This window comes from Alternaria incomplexa (assembly GCF_024043165.1).
Source record: "Alternaria incomplexa strain BMP 0042 chromosome Unknown scaffold_2, whole genome shotgun sequence".
In the NCBI taxonomy this organism is placed as follows: domain Eukaryota; kingdom Fungi; phylum Ascomycota; class Dothideomycetes; order Pleosporales; family Pleosporaceae; genus Alternaria; species Alternaria incomplexa.
The window spans coordinates 2117324-2139633 of record NW_026249851.1 but is presented as its reverse complement, the minus strand read 5'-3'; the positions used below and the strand labels follow the sequence as shown (position 1 = coordinate 2139633).

At 53.9% G+C, this 22310-nt stretch overlaps 8 protein-coding genes across 8 annotated transcripts; 5 read left to right on the top strand and 3 right to left on the bottom strand.

Moving 5' to 3' along the window:
• Nucleotides 1–3255: 3255 nt before the first annotated feature.
• On the top strand, nucleotides 3256–6057 carry J4E90_002222 (uncharacterized protein; the record flags this gene model as incomplete). Its single annotated transcript, XM_051431803.1, has 4 exons — nucleotides 3256–3954; nucleotides 4005–5115; nucleotides 5164–5586; nucleotides 5636–6057. The coding sequence occupies 4 exons, from the start codon at nucleotides 3256–3258 to the stop codon at nucleotides 6055–6057; spliced, it is 2655 nt and encodes an 884-aa protein (XP_051294937.1).
• A 1044-nt stretch (nucleotides 6058–7101) lies between these two features.
• Nucleotides 7102–7597, top strand: J4E90_002221 (uncharacterized protein; the record flags this gene model as incomplete). Its single annotated transcript, XM_051431802.1, has 2 exons — nucleotides 7102–7420; nucleotides 7488–7597. The coding sequence occupies 2 exons, from the start codon at nucleotides 7102–7104 to the stop codon at nucleotides 7595–7597; spliced, it is 429 nt and encodes a 142-aa protein (XP_051294936.1).
• A 2398-nt stretch (nucleotides 7598–9995) lies between these two features.
• On the bottom strand, nucleotides 9996–11024 carry J4E90_002220 (uncharacterized protein; the record flags this gene model as incomplete). Its single annotated transcript, XM_051431801.1, has 1 exon — nucleotides 9996–11024. The coding sequence occupies one exon, from the start codon at nucleotides 11022–11024 to the stop codon at nucleotides 9996–9998; it is 1029 nt and encodes a 342-aa protein (XP_051294935.1).
• A 554-nt stretch (nucleotides 11025–11578) lies between these two features.
• On the top strand, nucleotides 11579–12799 carry J4E90_002219 (uncharacterized protein; the record flags this gene model as incomplete). The annotated part of the gene is made up of 1 exon (XM_051431800.1): nucleotides 11579–12799. The coding sequence occupies one exon, from the start codon at nucleotides 11579–11581 to the stop codon at nucleotides 12797–12799; it is 1221 nt and encodes a 406-aa protein (XP_051294934.1).
• Nucleotides 12800–13206: 407 nt separating this feature from the next.
• Nucleotides 13207–14666, bottom strand: J4E90_002218 (uncharacterized protein; the record flags this gene model as incomplete). The annotated part of the gene is made up of 3 exons (XM_051431799.1): nucleotides 13207–13866; nucleotides 13916–14027; nucleotides 14074–14666. The coding sequence occupies 3 exons, from the start codon at nucleotides 14664–14666 to the stop codon at nucleotides 13207–13209; spliced, it is 1365 nt and encodes a 454-aa protein (XP_051294933.1).
• A 1056-nt stretch (nucleotides 14667–15722) lies between these two features.
• J4E90_002217 (uncharacterized protein) lies at nucleotides 15723–17505 on the top strand (the record flags this gene model as incomplete). The annotated part of the gene is made up of 2 exons (XM_051431798.1): nucleotides 15723–15845; nucleotides 15898–17505. 2 exons carry the CDS (start codon nucleotides 15723–15725, stop codon nucleotides 17503–17505), a joined length of 1731 nt encoding a protein of 576 aa, XP_051294932.1.
• A 550-nt stretch (nucleotides 17506–18055) lies between these two features.
• J4E90_002216 (uncharacterized protein) lies at nucleotides 18056–19501 on the bottom strand (the record flags this gene model as incomplete). Its single annotated transcript, XM_051431797.1, has 2 exons — nucleotides 18056–19006; nucleotides 19061–19501. The coding sequence occupies 2 exons, from the start codon at nucleotides 19499–19501 to the stop codon at nucleotides 18056–18058; spliced, it is 1392 nt and encodes a 463-aa protein (XP_051294931.1).
• Nucleotides 19502–20979: 1478 nt separating this feature from the next.
• On the top strand, nucleotides 20980–21915 carry J4E90_002215 (uncharacterized protein; the record flags this gene model as incomplete). The annotated part of the gene is made up of 3 exons (XM_051431796.1): nucleotides 20980–21123; nucleotides 21181–21456; nucleotides 21511–21915. The coding sequence occupies 3 exons, from the start codon at nucleotides 20980–20982 to the stop codon at nucleotides 21913–21915; spliced, it is 825 nt and encodes a 274-aa protein (XP_051294930.1).
• Between the last annotated feature and the right edge of the window lie 395 nt (nucleotides 21916–22310).

Here is a 22310-nt window from a genome sequence, read left to right as displayed (position 1 = left end):
TCTGTGCGTGATAGTGTTCTGCGATAGATGCTCAGTACACACGATAGAGTAGAAATCTGTAGCATCGCCGTTCGTTGCTGGGAATAATATGCCTGTACTGTTGTCATGCCACGCGTCGGCTCGTGGTGAAGGCAGTCGGCCGCGAACTGGGTGTCCAGCTTCACTCCGGCAATACAGATAAACGTTAACGATGGCACTTCTGTGAAAGCAAGACTTCGCTGTTACCACATTGAGCAGGTACATACATCCGTTGAAGACGGCATTTCTTGAAAGCAAAAGGTCGCTTTGCCAAGCCTTGTCACGTGGCGGAGATTCCCGACTGGGTAGGTGGCGAAACAGTCGTGGATTGTAGCACTTTGGCAAAAGCAAAACATCGCCAAGCCAAGACATCGTGGGTCGGTGAAAAGTGGGACGACATGTGAGAGAGGGGTTTCACGCTACGCGACCGACAGTAGCCCTGGAGAGCGTGATGCCTGATTTTGAGGTTAGGACGGGTTTGGTGCAGGCTTATGTCATTGAACGAGAGAGTGTTTCAGTTCTATTCAAGATACAAATCGATCAAAGTGCGTCTCTAAACATTCCCAGTGTAATACCTCATCACTAACGCTTTTGAGTTCTGCTTCCGAGCTTCACCAATTCCACATTCTTGGAAGGTCGACGCCCGACCTTCAACAAAGCTTGTTCTTGGTGGGGTGCGTGCAATATATCAACATCCACCATGATCATCTACGACGGTAATTCCAAGGTGACGGTCGTGGTTGAGATGCAAGTACATCCATCCGAAGCAGCAGTGCCGACTTTGAAAGCTTCCGTGAACGTCACAGGGTGATGTGATGAGGGCGCCGCGATGAAGCGATCCATGGGGTGCATATCTTCAAGTGCGTCGGGCACGACTTTGAGTTGGAGTATTGAGTGATGGTACGGGCATGGTGATGCAGAGGGGCGGCTCAGTGTTGTTTGTGCTAAGTACTTTAGTATATGTGCGTGCCCGGCTGCTGGGAGCGAACATACCATTATTGGGCGAGATCGCAACTGGGCCCGACCTACTAGACTTGGCCAAGCGCCGTGGAGCCCGACTCATGGTTTGTGATGTGTATTGTGATGATGTATCGGCTTAGTCAATACTCCGAATGCGTTTTGTTGACAAGGTACGATTATAGTCCGGAGAACAATGAGTTGTATGCGACTGGGACGTGTGTCATCTGAAGGGCGGAAGTGGCATTTGAACAGCGTCCGACAGAGCAGCTTTTGATATACATGAGAGCCAGCGAGGACGTGGGGTGGCAAAATGACCATCGGTAACACAGGTGTGGGTTGTGAAGGAATGGATGCAAGCCCCAGTGAGCCTTGTAGGAAGGATGAACAGGCCACTGTTCAGACAGTGCCTCTTGGCCGCAGCAAAGATTGATAACGAAGGTCTTACGGCGAGTGGGTTGAGGGATGCTGGATATCGGAAGCCAGAGGACCAGTGAGGGTCGAGCAAACGGGCGAAATGGCGTAAAACCATCAAGTGAGTAGTACGTTGCCGCGACGTCCTGTTGGCTACGTCGATAGACAACTAGCCCTGAACGGCTTGGTTGGGTTGAGCGTCTGCTAGGTTTGGGATCGATGGGGCCACGGTCTGTGTGTTAGGGTATGGAAAGGCGGCCATATCAGCGTTTTCCATTTCGGGGGATGGGACGTCATGTAGAGACCGTGCTAGCCAACCATGTTTCCAATTTTGGCATCTCATCTATCCACGCTAAGGGTATGCACCTGCTACGGTAGTCGAGTAAGGCTCAATCGCTGGGTTGTTCAGTCTCACTCTTCCTGTCTCCAAGATGGCGTGGCCTGGCTGACGAGCTTTCTGCTAGATGCCCTGGTCTGCTTGGGCAGTGATGTTGATGCACGGATGTGATATCAAGGCCCAGTTGTATGGTCAGGTACCAGCAGGATGGCTCATCCCGCGCGGGTCGTTGTCGCGTGGGCGAGGAAGTGAGCCCCGTGTTCCGTCTCACATGTTAACCTCGAGCAATCACAGACCAGTATCCTCGGTCTTGATCCGTGGACTCGCGTATTCCCAGCAGTTCTTGCAGTCGTGGTCTTGCTACTGTCAGAGATAGATGGGAGTTTGGGTGAATCAGTCTCGTCTGTGATAGAACTGGCAACTCCAAATAGTGTGAAGAGAGGGAACAAAAGTCGACATTAGGCTTTGCCTTACCAGGGGCAGGTGCAAGACATTGCAGGTGATACGCAAAGGGATGCGGGCGTTTCTCATGAGGTTAGGTGGTGGCGTCTTCTAGCCTTCTTGTGGCTGCTCATGTGTGGCACGACAATAGCAACAAAATGACTATTTGCTGTAGCTGACGACCGAGATATTTGTTGTTTGTTTGGCCGCGCAAACGTAAAAGAAAAGACGGGCGTGATGATAACGATAAAAGATATGACTGAAGCGAAGGAACCGGCGAGTGTACGACGAAGGGGCGGCCAAACCATGTGCAAAGGCTGACCGCAAGGTTTCAGCCCCAAATCCCTTTTCATGGTGTCAGCCTGGAATACTTTAGCCGGTATCTACATCAATCGGGTAGGCGCTAGAGAAGTTAGAGAAGGAACAGATATCCGATAATAGAAAGAACCCGATGGCAGCTAGCTACGCCGCAAAGATGTTGGGTAGCATTGGCGAGATACAGGGCCAGCGGCGGCGACGGCGCGGACGTTGAGTAATCTCGCAATCATATCTTGTAAACGGAGGATGAGGAGCCGATGGAGGGAAGTAGACTGAGCCAGACGTCTGTCGGTGGTCGTGATGTAGGCGCTGGAAGTAGGCAAGATGTAACAACCTTGGGCTTCCACACACCCTCTATTTGCAAGTATTTTCAACAGAATGTTGCTCACTGGCCGGAAATGAGAGCTTGTCGCGAAGGATGGAAACAATGATATCGCAATGTGAGCGGCATGCATGCGGCGGGTGTCAATGGCTGATGACAGATCTGCGACACGATGCACAGTACATCATCAACCATGTTGTCGCACCTAGAGCCTCAACAGCCGCGTTAGAGCATAGTTGGACGAAAGATTGAAATGCTCCCATATGCGCATACGAGATGAGATGTAAGTGGTGTGTTTGTCCATGTACCCTCAGATCTCCGTCGTTATCGATATCGTCATTAGTGTACCCGAAAGGGGCATGGATCAAGCGCGTCAATGCCATCGCCGCGGCTTTAACAGCAACAGCTCCGCAATCATCAGCTTCCGGGTCCTCCCCACGTCCGCCCAATGTCAGCCAATCCAGGTGCACTGAAACGGAAGCACTCGGGCAAGACGATCAAAGAGCTCTTTACCACACAATCCAAGCCAAAGCTCGCCTCCGCAGCGCCGCTCTCACCCACTAGCAAGCGCACACGACGTGACAGCTCTCCGATCCCCACCACCGAGATCCCCACCACCGAGATCGCCACACCCCCAGCGCCGATTACCAAGATGAGCACAGCAGAGATGTATCATTTCCCCAGCAAGAAGGCGGGATTATCGAGCAATGCCGATGTGGTAGACATTACATCAAGCCCCGACAACAGCCCTGCCAAAGCCAACGGGCAACGGAATGGCATGCGCAAAGCAGCGCCCAACATGCATGCCAACAATGGTCCCAAGCGATTGGTGGTCAAGAACTTCAAGCCCACGAGGAAGGTGGACCCCAGGGTCTTCCTGGACCAAACATGGGCGAAGATCGATAAGGCTCTGGACACCATCTTTCGGCAGGGGGATGTAGACTTTAGTCTGGAAGAACTATACAGAGGTGTAGAGAATGTATGTCGCCAAAACATGGCGAAAGACATCAAGGAACGCTTGATTGCAAAATGCAAGGACTACGTGGGTGGGAGTCTGAAGGCGAAGGTCAAGGAGAGTCTGGGAAGGCCAAACATTGACGTACTGCGGGCAACTCTCCAGGCGTGGGTAGTGTGGAACAGCCAAATGGTCAGTAATACCCGTACACGTGCACACGCTGTCTTACTGACAAACTGAAGAAATACCTTGACTGGATCTTTTGCTATCTCGACCGCGCCTACCTACTCCCACGACACGAGTCCCTGCGCGAAATCTCGATCAGCCTCTTCCGCTCCCTCATCTTCGAACACTCCAAATTGAACCCGCGCATTGTCGACGGTGCCTGCGATCTTGTCGCTAATGACCGGATGGAAGGTGACCTGGACAGCGAGATGTTTTCCAAGACGGTCAACATGTTCCACGACATGCAAGTCTATACACGCTCCTTTGAGCCGCGCTTGATGGAGATCAGTCAGGAATACGTTGCGAAGTGGGCAAACACAGAGAGTTCAGAAAAGTCCCTACCCGAATACGTCCGCAGTTCGAAAGCACTCATGGATCGCGAGATGAAGAGGGTCGACATGTTCAGCCTCCCGAACACCACCAAACGAGAGCTCCTCACGTTATTTGAGGACCACTTGATATCGAAGAAGGAGGAGCGACTGACCAATCAAGACGAGCTTGCGGATCTCCTCGAAACCAACGCCATTGAAGATCTTGAGCTACTGTACACGTTACTCGAACGGAGGAAACTTGGCTCAAAGTTACGGCCAGGGTTCACAAAGTGGATTGAGGACGAAGGCACAGCTATTGTGTTTAACGACAAGGAGCAGGATAACATGGTGATACAACTGCTCACATTGAAGCGCCAATTAGACACATTGTGGAAGGCGTCTTTCCACCGAGATGAGGAGTTGGGTCACGGTTTGCGAGAATCTTTTGACAAGTTCATGAACAAGACAAAGAAAACGAGTGCAAGCTGGGGCACGGACAACTCGAAGACTGGCGAGATGATCGCCAAGTACGTGGACATGCTGCTGAGGGGAGGCGCAAAAGCGATACCAGCACAGCTTAGCCGCAAGGCAGACAAGCCCGCTGCTGTAGAAGTTGAAGAAGATAACGAAGAAGGTGTTTTCGATGAAGACACAGAAGTCAATAATCAGCTCGATCAGGTTCTCGATTTATTCCGCTTCTTGCACGGCAAGGCTGTGTTTGAAGCTTTCTACAAGAAAGATCTGGCCAGACGATTGTTGATGGGCCGAAGTGCGAGTGCAGACGCTGAGAGGAGCATGCTGTCGAGACTGAAGATTGGTAAGTGTGTACCTATTTGCGACTTGCTGAGATACTAACGTACTGCAGAATGTGGTGCCGGCTTCACCGCCAACCTCGAGCAGATGTTCCGCGACATCGAACTGTCACGAGAAGAGATGAGTTCGTACAAGAATATTAGTGAGGAACGCAACGAAAAGCTCAGCCTGGATCTCAACGTCAACGTCCTATCTGCGTCAGCTTGGCCTACGTACCCCACAGTCCCTGTAATTCTACCTCCGCAGATCCAGTCTGCGATCAACAAGTTTGAAGCACACTACAAAGTCAAGCATTCTGGTCGCAAGCTGGAGTTCAAGCACGCGCTCGCCCATTGCCAGATCAAAGCCAGGTTTCCCAAGGGACTCAAGGAGTTGGTGGTGTCTTCCTTCCAGGCTATCGTTCTTTTGCTCTTCAACGGCAGAGCGGATGATGAGCACATTGACTACGAGTACCTCAAGCAAGCCACTGGACTACGTAAGTTGCGTGCTAGATCTACTATATCCGTATCACTAACATCTGATAGCGCCGGCTGAGCTTAATCGCACTTTACAGTCCCTAGCCTGCGCAAAAGTCAGGCCATTGACGAAGCACCCCAAGGGCCGAGAGATCAACGAAACCGACACCTTCACACTCAACGCGTCATTCACAGACCCCAAGTACCGTATCAAGGTCAACACCGTCCAGCTCAAGGAAACAGCAGCCGAGAACAAGGAGACCCACGAGCGTGTTGCTGCTGACCGCAACTACGAGACGCAAGCTGCCATTGTCAGGATTCTCAAGGCGAGGAAGAGAATTAGCCACGCGGAATTGGTCAGCGAGACCATCTCAGCGACGAGGAACAGAGGAACATTGGAGGTCAGCGGTATCAAGAGAAACATTGATCGCTTGATCGAGAAGGAGTTCCTAGAAAGAGAAGATGACGGACTGTATGCTTATATTGCTTAGGCTATGCATATTGCCAGCTGGTTTGGATCTCAGCACATACTCTACATAGCCGCAGAAGGCAGGCTTACAGTGTACAACAATGATATTATTATCGTGTTCTATCTATTGCGAAGATTGTACCATGTTCTACCCATCTTCGCGCTCGGTCAGTGAGTGCATGCTGGGCGAGCTGCTTATCATTAGTACCGAACAACGGTCAAGACCGCATCCGGCACTTTTCGCTCAGTAATCGACACCTCTCCCTAGCCGCCGGCATCGCTGCGTTCGCTTCTACTACCATCCGCACTTACCGTCGTGGAGGTCGATCTCCTAGTCTACATGCCTCCTACACCCAATGCCCAGGCCCACCTTCCAAATCCAGCGCTAGTTGCCGCGTTTCCCTGTCGATCCCTAACCGCACTCAGCCTATCGAACACGCACATGTGCACCACCGCCAGATCTCCGGCGATAAGCAGCTTGAAACACATCATCTTAGTTCCGGGAGATAACCGGCGAATCGTTGTCCGTACCTTCCTGATCGGCGGAAGTCGCATGTCCTGGGTGCATGGGATGGTGCTGGGGATGTTGATGCTCCGGTCTTCTTGGTAGTGGGATTTCATGCGTGAGATTGTTGTGGAGCGAATGGGAGGGGGTAACGTGAGAGGGTGGTGGGTGTATGAAAGGACCGAGGGTCTGCGCTTAGTATGGTGTTGTAGGTGCCACGCTTGGAGTAGTAGTCTGTGATAGGTTCCCCTACCCCAGCTTGAGAGAGCCTCCGCTGCATGGCTTCGCGGAGCAATTGTTCTTTCCGGAAAGGTGCTTAGACTCTCTGCGTCCGGGTTTAATTGCTTTCGAGTATGATCTTCCACTTTAGGGTTGAGATGGTTCGGAGGCGACCGCTGGACTACCATTAGACTACATTGGGGTGACAAGTAGTAAGACAGTATAAAGCTACTGTGTAGCACCCTTTGTTTGGAAGACAGGTCTACCAGCCCCGCCGATCCCTCGTTACACAACTCCCGACAAGACACTCGCTCGTCGTCTTATTCTTTCCCAGCCACCAACATGAAGTTCCTCACCAACATCCTCCTCTTCATCGCGCCCATTGCCCTCGCTCTCCCCACTTCGGTCTCCGAAGAAGCACCCGTTGAGATTGCTGCTGTCGAGTCCAGACAATCTTGCTACGTCAAGTGCGGCTCAACATGCTACACTTCATCCCAAGTCTCTGCTGCACGCAGTGCGGGTTACAAGCTCTACCAGGCCGGAGACGAAGCTGGTAGCTCGACCTATCCTCATCGGTATAACAACTATGAGGGCTTTGACTTTTTGGTCTCGGGCCCGTACGAGGAGTTCCCGCTGAGGACTTCGGGTGCCTACACTGGTGGTAAGTTATCTTCATGCTGAGAAGAGGCGACTTGGTTTGAGGAATACATGCTAATTAGGATATTCAGGTTCGCCGGGTGCTGATCGTGTCATCTTCAACACTGCTGGACAGCGCGCGGGAGAGATTACACACACTGGTGCCAGTGGCAACGCGTTTGTTGCTTGCTCCGGTTGGTAAACTTGTTGTAAGGGATTAATCGTGAACACTATAAGAGGGCCGTTGGCGGTATTCGAGGGTGAGCGGCTTGCACGGTCCCAGAATGTAGTGCATCGGCGAGTTGTAACGAGGGATCGATGTGCCTCCCAAAGAACTTTTCACCTGCATCCCTGTGTTGGAGATGGTGGAGGCAGGTTATTCATGTATATACCTTTGTTGAAACGATTGAGTATATCTCCAAGCTTCAAGCTTCTTTTTGAATCGTGATCAGTGCGACTTCAACTTCAGATCGGAATGTGGCGTGCTTTCACGTGGTAGCGCGTCCGGAAGGCACGCTATCTCGTGTTTGTACTAGTGAGCCGCTCAATCCGCAATCTTCCTATCGCGAATTTTCTAGAAGGACGCGTAGGATTTCACTCAACGAACTCATCTCATCCATCATCGCCGTTATTTAGCGTTATGTCACGCGTCACCAGTGCTGAAGATCGTGCGCGACAAGAGTTAGAGGAAGTCGTCACGACCTCGACCCATAAGCGCTTGCGAACAGTCCTGCTTGAAATATGCAACGAGTCGCCAGAAGTCTTTAAGCTAGTACACGATAAGCTATTTGTGAAAGAAGAACAAGTAGGGCGGCCAGCAGTGTCGCTTCTTGATGGGCCACTCGCAGAGAGTTCCGCTTTCAAGCTACCAAGAGCTCAGAAGCGCGGTCGACGCTACGACATTTGCGAGCAATGTGAAAAATAGTTTGATATACTAAAGGAGGAAAAGTGCGTATGGCATCCAGGTAAGACGCTCCCGACCATTAAACCCCATAAGTGTATCACTCACATCTATACAAGGAGACTTGGAGGTGTTTGAAGATGAGGACTTTGGGGCCGATCATGATGAAAATTGCCACGGAGAGATCGATATCGAAGAAATGCGTGAGGAGTATCCTGAAGGTTTCGTCTGGAGTTGTTGCAAGGGGTATGGTGATGCTAAGGGCTGTAGAACGGATCCTCACGAGCCACGCTCTGCGAAGAGAAGCAGGACCAAGAGTCCTAGTGACGAGTCATCATCGGAACGCGATTCTGAATCGGAGTAGAGAGACGCTTGTGTGTCTATTTCAGTGATATCTTTAGTAATAACGGTGTTCATCTTCGATGCCTTCACCGACAACAGTCCCAAGCTGTCCGAAAGCAGCATTCGTCCACTGCGCACGTCCAGAGGAGGGAAGGCTATGCGAAGCGCATGATCATATCGAGCTATATCACTCCGTATTAAACCTTGCTCAAATCAAGCTATCGGATACGCGCGCTTACTGCGTCAAGGGTCCTGAGGTCCTGACTGTGTAACCGCCCAGCCAACAACATAATATCAGCTCAACGTGCACCATGACACCTCATCGCCAACATCATGAGGTCTATAGTTCCCTCTTAAGTCCCACTTGATACCATGTCGTCGCAACAGCAACTGGCAAGATGATCATCCACATCTGACGAAGTGACCGTAGCAGGCAAAAGGGCATCGAAAACCAACAGCATCTTACGTCCGATCAGTGAAGGCAACATTATATCTGATGAGAGAGGCTATACATGTGAAAAGATGTATAAAGTCTATGAAGAGACACACCCAGACAGCTCACAACACATCTTCTCCCACTTCCATATCCACTACATTACAACTCTTTCGAACTATCAAACCTTCCAGTCTAACACCTCAAGATGCATTTCTCCACCGCTATTACCACCTTGTCCGCTTTCGCTGTCATGAGCACCAGCGTGAGTGCCTTCCAGGCCAACTTCGACACCTGGGACGTCCGAGGCTGCATGGGCAGTGGTGACCCAGGACGCCTGAACCACTACCCCACGGTCAACGCGGGCGATTGCGCTCCTCTGCCCAACGCTGCGAGCATCAGAGTTAACTACTTAGAGGGCAACTGCCAAGGTAAGTCTACGGCCCTCAGTAATCTTGGACTTGCGAACGTGACGCTAATGGCGGATGTATAGTGAACCTTTACTCTGGAGACAGGTGCACTGGTGACTTTACTGTGTACAAGAAAGAGCCCAACTACAATCAGTCATGCAAGAATGTTGATGGCAAAGTGAGCTACAAGGTTACTTGCTAGATCATCGCATTCGTTGGACAGTGAGAACAAGTGGTGAATGAGGCGCCTCGTAGACGGAGCTGGCAACGGCGTGGATATTTGGACAGTCATTACCGTTCCTTCTTCTTTTCTGGTGTATCTCACTCCGCTCTTTGTAGATTCTTTTCTGTACGTCTGACCGTCTGTTCAACACGAGACGGAAGCGTACCTAGAACAATCGAACCTTTTAACCCAGCTGTGCTTGACTGGCCATGTGATGATTCGCGGTAGGAAATGTGTGAGTTTGAGGAATGCGCTGCGGTGCTATCCCAATTGATGGAGCCTGCCATACACTCACGCAGTCTTTCTCCACGCGTCAGCCAACAGTGCCCCACCAGCAACCATACCACAAGCACCAACACCCCAGTCACTCAACAAGCCCTGCTCTAGCGACCAGTGAACAGTCATGGGCGCATATGCCAGATTAGACGCAAGATCCTTCCACCACAGCCAGTTTTCCAATTTCCTGGCCTTGATCCGCTCTTCCCTCTGGATCTTATCCTCCTTCTCCCCATCACCCGAGCTCACCGATGTCGACTCAGATGACGAAGCGTAATACTGCTGAACCCCCAAACGCACAAGCTCAACACCCACATACGCAGCCCAGAACCTCGAACTCCACAACCACCACGCGTTTTCCCGTGCTTTACCCACATCGCCCGTCCAACTCGCCGTCGTCAACGCACCCTTTGAGCTCAGGTACGCGCCGTTCTCCAGGACCTGGAAACCAACACAGGACATAATGGCCGTCCACGTCAGCCCTCTCAGTATCTTCTCTTTCCTAGTCGCATCTTCTGGTAACCGGTCTTGATATGTATCCCGCGCCCAAGTATACAAGCCCAGTACACCCCACAACCGCACGAAGATGCGGAAATCGGATATGACAGCCGCAAGCGCTTTTGAACTTCCAACTACTTGTGCGATGATTTTTGTACTCGTGGGCGCTGGGAGGCTGGCTATGAGCGTTTCGCCAGGGAGCAGGACGCCCTCTGCTTTCTCGGCAATTTCTGTAGCGATGGATGCGAGGCGGCGTTCGAGAACGCGGGAGAGGACGGCGTGGATGAAGGTCAGGGTGTACGAGGTTGTGCAGAGGAGGACGTCGGTGCCGCTGGGTGTGGAGAGGAGTTTGGAGAGGCGGACGAGCGAGCGGTCTGCGGTGCCAGCGGTTCTGGCGAGGTATCTTAGGAGAAGGAAGCGCAATTTTTGTATCGTTGTCAATCGCGACGGTGGTGTAGGTGTAGATTTCGCTTCGGGTTGTGGAGTTCGCTGGTTTGCGCTGGTCGAGGAAGGGATGGTAGTGGAGTCCGGATGCGATTCCTCCATGATGAGAAAGTGGGTATTAGGGTAAACGCTCAAGGGAGTCTTGGAGGCGAGCAGAAAGGAGTGTCGGTGCTATCGAGCCTGCATGGTGTTGTTGATTCCGCGCGTAGAGAAAACATGACACCACCCGCGTGTTGACCGAGGTTTGCTCGGGAAGTTGCTTATCGCGTCATCGGCCCGCACGTGGAGCCCACGTTTGGCGACGACCCATCCATCTTCATTCACATGTGACGAGAGATGGACCCTGAGAAGCTCAACCACTAACTTCGCATCACCAGTCGCGTGAGGTCTCGTGAGCCATGGTCGCAGAATCCCATGGCGAAGGCTAGTCGTCATCGACTTTGTTCTATGCCATTTGGGTTTCGTATAGAAAGCTTCGACTCGGCCCACGGCGCGGATCCCTGCCACCTCGTCGTCTTCCCCATATCGTCCCCACTCATACCGCCTCATCTATCGCGGGGAGAAGATACGAGAGCGGGCTCTCTCTCCACCCTCTTATACACCGCCTGGTCGCGTTGAACACTATCGCTTTCGCTCTCACCTCCACCGCCGCAATCATGTCAACCCCAGAGATCCCTACGCGCCGTCCAACCTACCCTCTCGCTCACGCTTTCCGCCGTAAACCGCGTCGTCTCCCTCTCGTCCTCCGCTTCTCCAAGGGCGCCGTGCACGACATCATCCTCATACCCGTGCTCCTCCACTCGCTCTTCACCGTCCTGATCGTGTACATCGATACCCGCTATGTGGACAGCATATCTATCCCGGCGACCATCATACCCTCGCTCTCCATAGTAGTCGGCCTGATGCTAGTCTTCCGCAATAGCACCGGCTATGACCGCTTCTGGACCGGCCGCAACTGCCTCACCACAATCGGAACCTGCGTCCGCAACCTCGCTCGGATCTGTCTCGTAAACTCCCGCGACAAAGACGGCCATGCGACTGAAGAAGAACGAAGAGATACCGAGAACATAGTCCGTGTCCTTGTAGCGGTCTTGTACTCGATCAAACACAACCTCCGCGCGGAGTTCAACATCCCACCCGCCAGTCTGGCTACCTTGCCTCCTCAACCAAGCGTCTACCCAAACCGCTCCCGCCCTGTTTCCAGACGCCCCAGCTACATCGACCGCACTGGTAGTTTCGGCCCGTTCTATCCGCCCATTCTTGCAAACGATAGCACGAGCACAACCCCACTTCTCGGCGGATCGGCTGCCACTCTCGAAAATGGCGATGGCACAACGCCTATGAAGAAGGACGAATACGTGTCGCTCCTTCCGGAAGGCTTGATGGGCTACGAGGATCAAGGTCTCGGTCTGCCCTTACAACTCACGATCCTACTGGAAGGCTACATTCGCCGCGGCCATGACAGAGGCTGGTTCCATGCGCCTCTTTCCTCGCAGATGACTGTTCAGCTAAATACTCTCGTTTCTGCTTACGGCACCATGGAGACTATTCACAGCACGCCCATTCCTGTCGCGCACCTGATCCACCAGAAGCAGGTCCTAGCGTTGTATGCATGTGTGCTGCCATTTGCTATTGTCGATGATTACAGGTGGTGGAGTGTGCCCATTGTGGCTATCATTGCGTTTACGCTCTATGGCATTGAGGGTATCGGCGTGCAGTTGGAGGATCCGTTTGGATATGATAAGAACGATATCAAGATGGACGGGATCATTGAGGACACGAGGCAGGAGGTTATGGTATTGTTGGAGGAGTGGAGGGCAAGTCACGAGGGGAGGGCTATGGGAGGCATGTTTGAGTGTGAGTCGTTTTGCGAGTGAAAACCCAACGACTGGATATGAAGGAAGAGATGGAGCACGACGAGATAACGAGAGGGTCAGCCACGAACTAATGTTTGTTTTGGTCTTTACGAGTTTCCATAGCGTAGATACCCCAGAAGCACAATGGCCAAACGAATGTGTCCGACACGGAAAGAAAGCTGCAAGCGCGAAGATTTGGTTGACTTTGTTACAATACATTAGCTACCGTTCTTCCGCCCTCCTGTATGTCTTGCTTACTCTTGAACTATAACACATTGCAACATGATCCCCCCACCCAGACCTACATGGAGATCATAACAATCGCTTTGTACACGCCATAACGCCCGGAAATATGCAACTGAGCCCGAAAGGAGAGGTTTCCAAGAGAAAGAAGTAGAAAGATGCAACACGCTCAGTTTGCGGATCGGCTAGTCAAATCGCACCGGAGGTAGGGTCGGTGCTCCGCTGTTACTTCGCGCTCCACTGCTGTCGGAGTCAGACGGCGGAGAAGTCTCGCGCATGCGGCTGCCGGCTGTTCTTCCCGCACTGCCATCAAGCACAAAGGGGCCAGCATCGTTCCTGGGGGTCATGGGACCATCCTGTACGCGATCAGGGCTTAGGCCATTGCTGCCGGCAGGATACAGAGGCGATAGTCCCACGTACTCATTCGCACCGTTGACGTTGATGGACACTGGCTGTGTGACTGACGATGTTGGTGGCGTGAGGCGGCGATCGGGCGTTTCTAGTACAGTCTGGTTTTCGATGTTTGTGATCTGATGGTGTAGATCCGTCAGATCAACACCACCGTCTGAATCTGTGCCATTGATCTGGGCGACAGAGGCACGGGGAGTGACGTGACGGTCGCTTTGCTCCGCGCTGGCATGAGGAGCCGTGTCACCGTTGACCACCTCCTCGTCACCCTCCCAATCCTCGAACTCGCCCATATCTTCTACATCCTCTTCGAGATCTGCGACCGCCCTGCAGTTTGGGCAGAGGAAGTTGGGCCATGTAGGTCCATTGAGAATAGGACGGATACACTTGTAGTGCCAGACGTGGGAGCAGGGTGCTACAAACAGGGACTGACATGGCTGTGCACTGATTAGTACGGTTAGGTCTCGATACTATGGGAGTACGTACGGCTATGGACATCAAACAAATCGCACATTCAGACGTATGTGTCGAAGCATTATCTCCCGTGACCTCCTTCTTGTTCTTGGCAAGTGCGCGTAGTCGTTGATGGGTTTGTTTGCTGTGCGGGTTAGTGGTCGGCTTCCAGCGCAGACAACTCAACTTACTTGAAGGTGTTTAGTCCCTGCTGCCAGCCGCGGTTGCACTCGACGCGAATCTTGACACATCTGAAGATCATCTCCTCGCCGCCGCGGAAATCGATGCCCAACTGGATGATGTCGCCATCCTTTATGCGGAAGGGCTTTGACTCGACGTTTGGCTGACTTAGACGGATGTGGTTCAGGAAGGTGCCTGAGGAGCTCTTTACGTCTTTGATATACCAGCTGCCGTCCTTGCACCACAGCTCGCAGTGCTTCCTACTGACCACCTTGGACTTGAAGCCGATGGCTGCAGCCGACGGGGCATTGGTCTGGACTTCAGGAAGGTTGTCGCGCTCCGAGTATCTTCCTACGCGCAGAATCGCGCTCTCGTCGGGCAGGGTGCGGTTGATGGTGGGGAATATGAGCGAAGGTCTGCCGGCTCGGGGGTCCTGATGCGGGATGAAACGAATCGAGGGGAGGTGCTTGACGGCGCCCGCACTCTCGGGAGCGCCTTCCATGGGCTGCGCGTTGGCAGGTCCTGGTGTTGAGGTGGGCGTGGGTCCGGTGTTGTTGCGCACTTGCAGTTGGGGCTGAGCCGTCTCGGAACGGGTTCTCGTCATAGTGGGTTTGGGGGTAGTGGGCGGGGAGTCGGTCGAGGGAGGCTGGGGGTGACTATCGGCCGTGTGGCTCCTCGACAGTGAATCTGGACGGGCGGCCGTGTGTTGGTGGGACGACGAGGCAAAGGCGGGCGAGGCAGGTGGCGTGTGTGTTGAGGCGCGTGGCCGTGTCCCGGTTCGGGAGTCCTCACGTGAAGCGTCGGCTTGGCTGCCGGAGTGCAGGTGCAGGTTTCGGAGGAAGCTGATACCTCTGTGGACGCCCGTGGGTCGCTGCGAGGGCGAATTGGGGACGGCAGTCGCAACTGTAGGGAGGGCTGGGGTTGTTGTTGTGGTGAACATCACCCCCGTCAGCGGCGCAGAGCGAGGATTAAGGCCTGAAGCTGGCGTGGGCGGGAATGTGAATGCGCGAGTTTCGACAGCGTTTGACAGACGACGCAGTTTGCCCGTTTACAAGAGCACGCATGGGTGGGAGAGTCCGAGACACTGCGGCACTGGGGCAAATGATGAATGCAAATGCACACTGGCAATGGTGCGCGAACAAGGCCAGGGCGGCCTGGACGGGCCAAGCAAACCAGAAGAGGAGCAGGCCGCCTCTAGACTGGCGATGCGGGACTACCAAGAAGACGGACCTCTAGCATGTACTGGTAACAGGGTTCCAGAGTCGACATGATGAAGTCAGCTCTTGTCGGCCGTCGCTACCAGATGCACTGCTGAACGTCACGCGGGACGGTAACAGCTGCCAGGCCCATGCCCATGTCCAGGTCCATGACAAGATGGCAGATGGCGTCTGAAACCCCTCCGCCCTCGTGCTCCATGTGTCTGCATCACGGCGGCGCTTGTCCGACTAAATATAGTTCCCCGCGGATATATCAGAGCATCCAAACCGACATGGCCATGTAAGATAGAGTTCATGCGCTGATCGCAGCGTTGCGGTGTGGGGCCGCCTTCATGGTGTAAGGGATCCGCTGCACTGGGTCTCCGCGCACGTGACATCATGTCATCCGAAGATGGGGAATTTTTCGGAACGCGCGACGGGTGCTGCCCTCACCCACGCCAGAAATGTTAAGACCGCACACGTACCGACCGCTATCCCGGGGACTGTCCAAGACTTCGGCGTCGCTCACACGGTCAGCACCATGCGCAGGCAGACGGAGCCTGGCCACGGCCGTCGCTGAAGAGAGGGTTAGCACTGAGTTCACGTAGCAAGCCGAAGTCATTCTAAACTGCTGTCCAGGACCCCGCCGAACTCGACCAGATCACCACCCTCCCCAATGGCATCCGCGTCGCAACCGAAGCCCTGCCGGGCCACTTCTCGGGTATCGGAGTCTACGTCGACGCCGGCTCGCGGTACGAGAACGATGCACTGCGCGGAGTCAGCCATATCATCGACCGGCTGGCCTTCAAGTCCACACGCTCCACCTCCGGCGACCAGATGATGGAGAAGGTAGAGACACTGGGCGGCAACATACAATGCGCGTCTAGCCGAGAGTCGGTCATGTACCAGTCTGCCACTTTCAACTCTGCCGTTCCCTCCACCGTCGGTGTCCTTGCCGAGACGATCCGGGATCCAATGGTGACGGAAGACGAGGTACAGCAACAGCTCGAGACGGCCGATTACGAGATTGGAGAGATCTGGAGCAAGCCAGAGCTGATCTTGCCGGAGCTGGTACACATGGCAGCCTTCAAGGACAACACTCTGGGCAACCCTCTGTTGTGTCCCAAGGAGCGCCTGCCCTTCATCAACCGCGCCGTTGTCGAGGCATACCGCAAAGAGTTCTTTAAGCCCGACCGGATAGTCGTTGCCTTTGCCGGTGTCAACCACAACGAAGCTGTCCGCCTGACAGAAGAGTACTTTGGCGACATGGAGAAGGGCACCGGCCCATCGCTCATCGGTCTCGACTCTAACAGTTCGGCATCTAACAGCGCACCGCAGCAGCAAATGTTCACGGCCGACCACCCTACACCCACCGGGGCACCGCCGCAGACCTCGAAACTCCTCTCAAAGATACCCTTCTTCAAGAATCTCTCCACATCAGCCACCTCCAACGCTTCCGTCAACACATCACTCGACCTTAACTTCCCGCCGATAGATACATCGATACCCTCACAGTATACTGGTGGCTTCCTCACACTACCACCAATCCCACCACCAGCAAACCCCATGCTCCCCCGCCTGTCGCACATCCACCTCGCCTTCGAAGCCCTCCCCATCTCCTCGCCCGACATCTACGCCCTCGCGACCCTACAAACATTGCTCGGCGGTGGTGGCTCCTTCAGTGCAGGTGGCCCAGGAAAGGGAATGTACTCGCGTCTCTACACCAACGTACTGAACCAGCACGGATGGGTAGAATCCTGCGTGGCCTTCAACCACAGCTACACCGATAGCGGCCTCTTCGGCATCGCATCATCATGTGCCCCCTCGCACGTCACCCAAATGCTCGAAGTCATGTGCCGCGAACTCAAATCGCTCGGGGACGAAACCGGCTATGCCGCCCTCAACGACGTCGAAGTCCAACGCGCAAAGAACCAACTCCGATCCTCACTCCTCATGAACCTCGAAAGCAGAATGGTGGAACTAGAAGACCTGGGCAGGCAAGTCCAAGTTCACGGCCGCAAAGTGGGCGTCAAGGAGATGTGCAAGAAGATTGAGGACGTTACGGTCAAGGACCTGAGGAGAGTAGCACGCCATGTATTCGGTGGTCAGGTCAAGAACATTGGAGGCGGATCTGGAGCACCGACCGTTGTCCTGCAAGAGGGTGAGCAGGAGGGGCTCAAGAGGAAAGAGTTCACCTGGGATGACATACAGACGAGGATCGCTAGGTGGAAGCTTGGCCGTAAATAGAGAACTATGAGCTTGATGAGGCTTGGCTGGGGATGGAATTGTAAACGCTGTACTTGTATGATAGGAGTGGGACGAAAAGATGAATATCATGATTACCCCGTGAGCCTTGCATAAGAAACGTGGGACTTCTTTCGCTTTCAACTTACATTAGACTGACAGCAATCTCAACCACGTGAGTTGAGGCACCTCGTACAAGGAAAAGGCGAGACAGGTCTGAAGACTACACCAGGATAAAACAAGCACATTGGAAATGCCTAGCGTCAACGTAAGCTCTAGGATGTTCGTAATTTTCGTTGATTGAAATGTAGCAGAGTTTTAGATTACGGATAATGATACTACTCTAGTCATCATCCGAGCAAGAAGAGGTGATCGAAGGAGACGTGTGAGCAAGCCTCCTCCTCCGTTCGCCTCCCTCCCTTATTAACAGCCGTATTCTCATTTGAACCATGATCTTTCTCCGTTGTCATGAAATCATCAAACCGTATCTCCTGATCCGCTTTTCTACTCGCCGCCCGTATGTCATCCCCAAGAATTCAGACTACAGTCCTCTTCACACCTGTGTCATGATGCTTTGTAATCCAATATCCGTGTCCTCTTCGATCTCAGTAGTCGCGACCTCTGCGGTCTTGATCACCGCGTCCAGCTTATGGATAGCGGAAATATTAAGGGCAACAAGATCGGGTGTGTGCGTCTCAGCTGCTTCCTCGGTAATGGCCACACCTTCCACTGCGACTTCCCCTTCCTCTTCAGTTGTGAACGAGTATACCGAGAACTCAGAGTCGGTGCTACCATTGTTTCCCGATGCCACGTCACTGGGCGCCGTGGCATGTGCGGTCACATTTTCGAAGCCACCCGTGTACGTTCCGTTCTTGACCTCATTGCGCTCTTTCTGCTTCCGAACGCGACGTAAAGCTCCGAGATCAAATTCGCCTACAGGCGGAGAACCGGTGTTATCGCGAACTGTGCCAGTCCGTGGGAGCGGAAGAGTAATGTTAGAGCCTTCGGAGCTGGATTCTCGGTTTGGGCGGAAGATACCCTGGACGGCGGATTTGAGACCTTGAGGTGTGAGGAGACTGGATCCGCGAGAAAGGGAGCGGGCAATATCCACGGACGATCGACGACCCATCTTGTAGAACCGTCGGCGGGGGCGGCGCTGAGCCGAGATCTCATCCATGTCAGTCTGCGTTGTCTTGAACGTTGCTTCGCTTGAATCGGTTGTGTTGGAAGAGGCGGTAAGTGGTGAGCCTGCAGATGTAGCGAAAGAATTGGAGTTGGGCAATGTTGATGGGGAGGTGCCTAGAGTCGTGGAGGACGGTAATGGCTGCGCTCGAATGCCGATGGTGCGCATGATGTGTGCTGATTTTATCGGGAGCTCCTCCATGTCTTCGCGTGTCATGGGCGGGAACTCTGCGTTGAGTACCGCTTGGAAGGGAATGTACATTCGTTCTCGATAGTACGGGCGACAGGTGTGGCAGGCTCTTACGTTGCATCCCATGGGCTTCTGTGACTGGTTAGTAGTCTGTTTGCTGACTTCATAATATCAAAAACCACTCACTGCGTTCATGTCAGGCATACTGTTGAAGGCCCCATCGGTGCTATATGGCGCCTTGGCCATGGCAGCGGTGAGTCTAGAGACGACATCGCTGGCTTGAGCGGCTTGTTGCGTGTCCAAGATGACCTGCTGGAGCTCAAGCTTCAGGCCCTTGAGCTTGTTCAGTTGCTTGTCGGTGTAATGTCCGCTCTCCGCTGTGATGATAATACTCTCGCCTAACCCAATCTTTTCCAACTCTTGGCGCAACGCAGACTTCACTGGCTCGATGCTGTCCTGATCCCTAGCTAGTAGAGCGCGGAGAAGACGAGGTTCGCAGTCCTGTCTGCACTCGTACAGGAACCCGATGGATGGCGAGCGCCCGCAGACGCCGCAGTGCTGCTCCTGACCGAAAACGCGGTCCATGTCCAGGTGGGTACAGTTGGGGACTCGTAGACGTTTCCCCATGGCTGGTAAAACCCGTGAGACGGATACCGTGTGGTCGTAGGTTCGCAATCGCTGACGATCGGTTGTATGTAGACCTCAAGTCGTCGGGAGGGGACACACGCGACAATTGACCCACAGGAAGGAGGACTAAAGGTGGGCGGACGGAAGAGCGTGGCAGTTGAAGTTGCTGTTCCGAGACAATGACAGGGCAGGTGCACTCACGCTAGACTGCGAGGAGTGAGTGAAGGCGTGGACCCTAAGACAGCAGCGGCGTGGCAAGAGCGACCTCGGAAAGTCGTCTCCAATCAACTCGTAATTTTTTGAGCAAGACTGACGGAAGTGGGCAGTCGAAGCCAATTAAATCTTTTGGAAACGACCGTTCATACGAGCTGTCACCCGCTGGCCATGCTCCACTCGGCGGCTTTGCACGTTGCGGCTTTGGCCTGGCCTCGTGAGTACCCGGTTTTACCAATGTTGAAGCCCTCTGACGGTCTTTGCACGTGCCTTGACTGTTTGTTGTTGTTGTTATCTCGCAATACAAACGACGAAATGAAATGAACGAAAGCGCTTTGACGACGCTTTGGAGCAGGACAAAGAAAAGAAAGCCACGGTGAGCGAAGAAGGCCATGCGGGGCGAGATGAGGCCAGGTGGAATTTCAGGACGTGATGCCATGTGAGGGGTAGGAAATGAGAGGCGATGGCGTTTACGAAGAAGTTTGGGGTCGTACAAACAATGTGTCTAATTCAACATTGTGGCACCTCGACGCATGTCATCTTAACGTGTAGATGATAACTCACGGCTACGTCTAGGTCATTGAGAGTCGGTTTGATAACTTATCCCAGCGGTGCACATTCCATAAGAAGATTGCTCACACGAGGGATGGTGATGATGTCGTCGGCTTTTGAAGGGACCAGGATCAGTCAGCGATAAGAGCTCAGGGAAATCACTTCACGATCGACAACGACAGCGTAAGGGTCCCCTATCGCGATGAACCCTGCGCATGACTGTACTCGCCATCGCCCACGTAAATCACGATTGTCGCTGGGTGCAGAGCCTGTAATGAGCCGTGGGAGCGACTCTCGAGCCTGCTCGGTGCAAACAAGTGCTGGCGGCGGCTTCCGACGCGCTGCCATCCGCCAAAAGCATCAGGCGAACGCGCCCTCGGCATGCCGTGTAGCTCAGCTTCATCAGCTTTCCTGCAGAGAGTATGCAGATATCGCAGGCTGGAACTGAGGAAGTTGGCTGAGCACTATCATCCTCACCCATAGCCGAAACCGAGGTCGTGTTGTTGTGCCAGACCACGCGCTTCCGCATCTTGGGCTCGGCGCTAGCAGCACGGAGCACCCAAGTCGTCCGAGGTGTTTACACTTCATCCCCAGCCATCCCGACGCCCGGCCAGCTCGTCAACCCTCCCCCACAAAACACCTCGTCGACCGCAGCCCCATCTCCCACACGCGCCCATCCGCTGTCTGCTGCTGTCGCATCGCATTGAGGCGCCATGTCGGTCAAATTCGAGAAGGAGACGACGACCAAGGCGACGGCCGCCGTTGCCGACGCTGCCAGCAAAGTCAAGGATGGCGACCTCATGCACGAGCTCGGCCAGGCCCTCACCAAAGGCGGCGGTCCCAATGGATATCTCGCTGTGAGTCTTGTGCGACAAAACATGTGACGAGCCCTTCACTGACGGCACGCGCGCCAGGCCTACCTGAAGCAGCTGCAGAGCAACCCATTGCGCACCAAGATGCTGACATCGGGCACCCTCTCTGGGCTCCAAGAGTTCCTCGCATCGTGGATCGCCCATGACAGGAGCAAGTCGGGCCACTACTTCACCTCGCGTGTTCCCAAGATGGCCATCTACGGTGCCTTGATCAGCGCGCCCCTTGGACACGTCCTGATTAGCGCTCTCCAGAAGGTCTTCCAGGGGCGCAAGAGCTTGAAGGCCAAGGTCCTGCAGATTCTCTTCAGCAACTTGATCGTGAGTCCTGACCCGAAAGGCCGTCAATCGTCAGCACGTCGCTAACAGTCGCAGATCTCGCCCATCCAGAATAGCGTCTACCTCGTCTCCATGGCCCTTATCGCGGGCGCTCGCACCTTCCACCAAGTCAAGGCGACCGTCAGGGCCGGTTTCTGGCCTGTCATGAAGGTCAGCTGGATCGTCTCGCCCATCTCGCTGGCATTCGCCCAGCAGTTCCTGCCCGAGACCACCTGGGTGCCTTTCTTCAACATTGTCGGTTTCATCATCGGCACCTACATCAATGCGCACACCAAGAAGAAGAGGTTAGCCGCTCTCAGGCGAAAGCACTACGGCGACGGCAGCGGAAGGAATGTGGGTCCTAGTTCGCGCCCTGGCTCGCGCCCTGGATCGCGTCCTGGCTCCGTCAGCGGAAGGCCCGTCGACGAGTACGGTCGTCCCGACGACCGCCCACGCTACTAAATGTCAGGGCTGGTAATGACAGCGCGATAGTCCGGATTCCTGTTCGCTGTTATATACCGATCAGCCGTGGCAACCCCAGCGGCTAAGAATGAGGCATCACCCGTCTTTGTTCATGTGTTACGACAAACTCGGGGAACGATATTCGGCTACCAGTCAGGCGCTTCACCATCTAGTGCGCTTTCATTTTCGCTCCCCTTTACGTGCTCTGTATATCCCATCTGTTTTCCTGCTCGATCATTGGAGCCGCGACTGGCGTTCGTTGCGCTCTTCGCTAAATAAATACTACTATTTACACCTAGCCTTCGACCCGTGTCACCTCCATCATGTTGTCCTCGCATCTAATCCCCACAAGGCATGTCTCCGTTAGTACTGACACTTGTTAGGCTGAGTGAGAA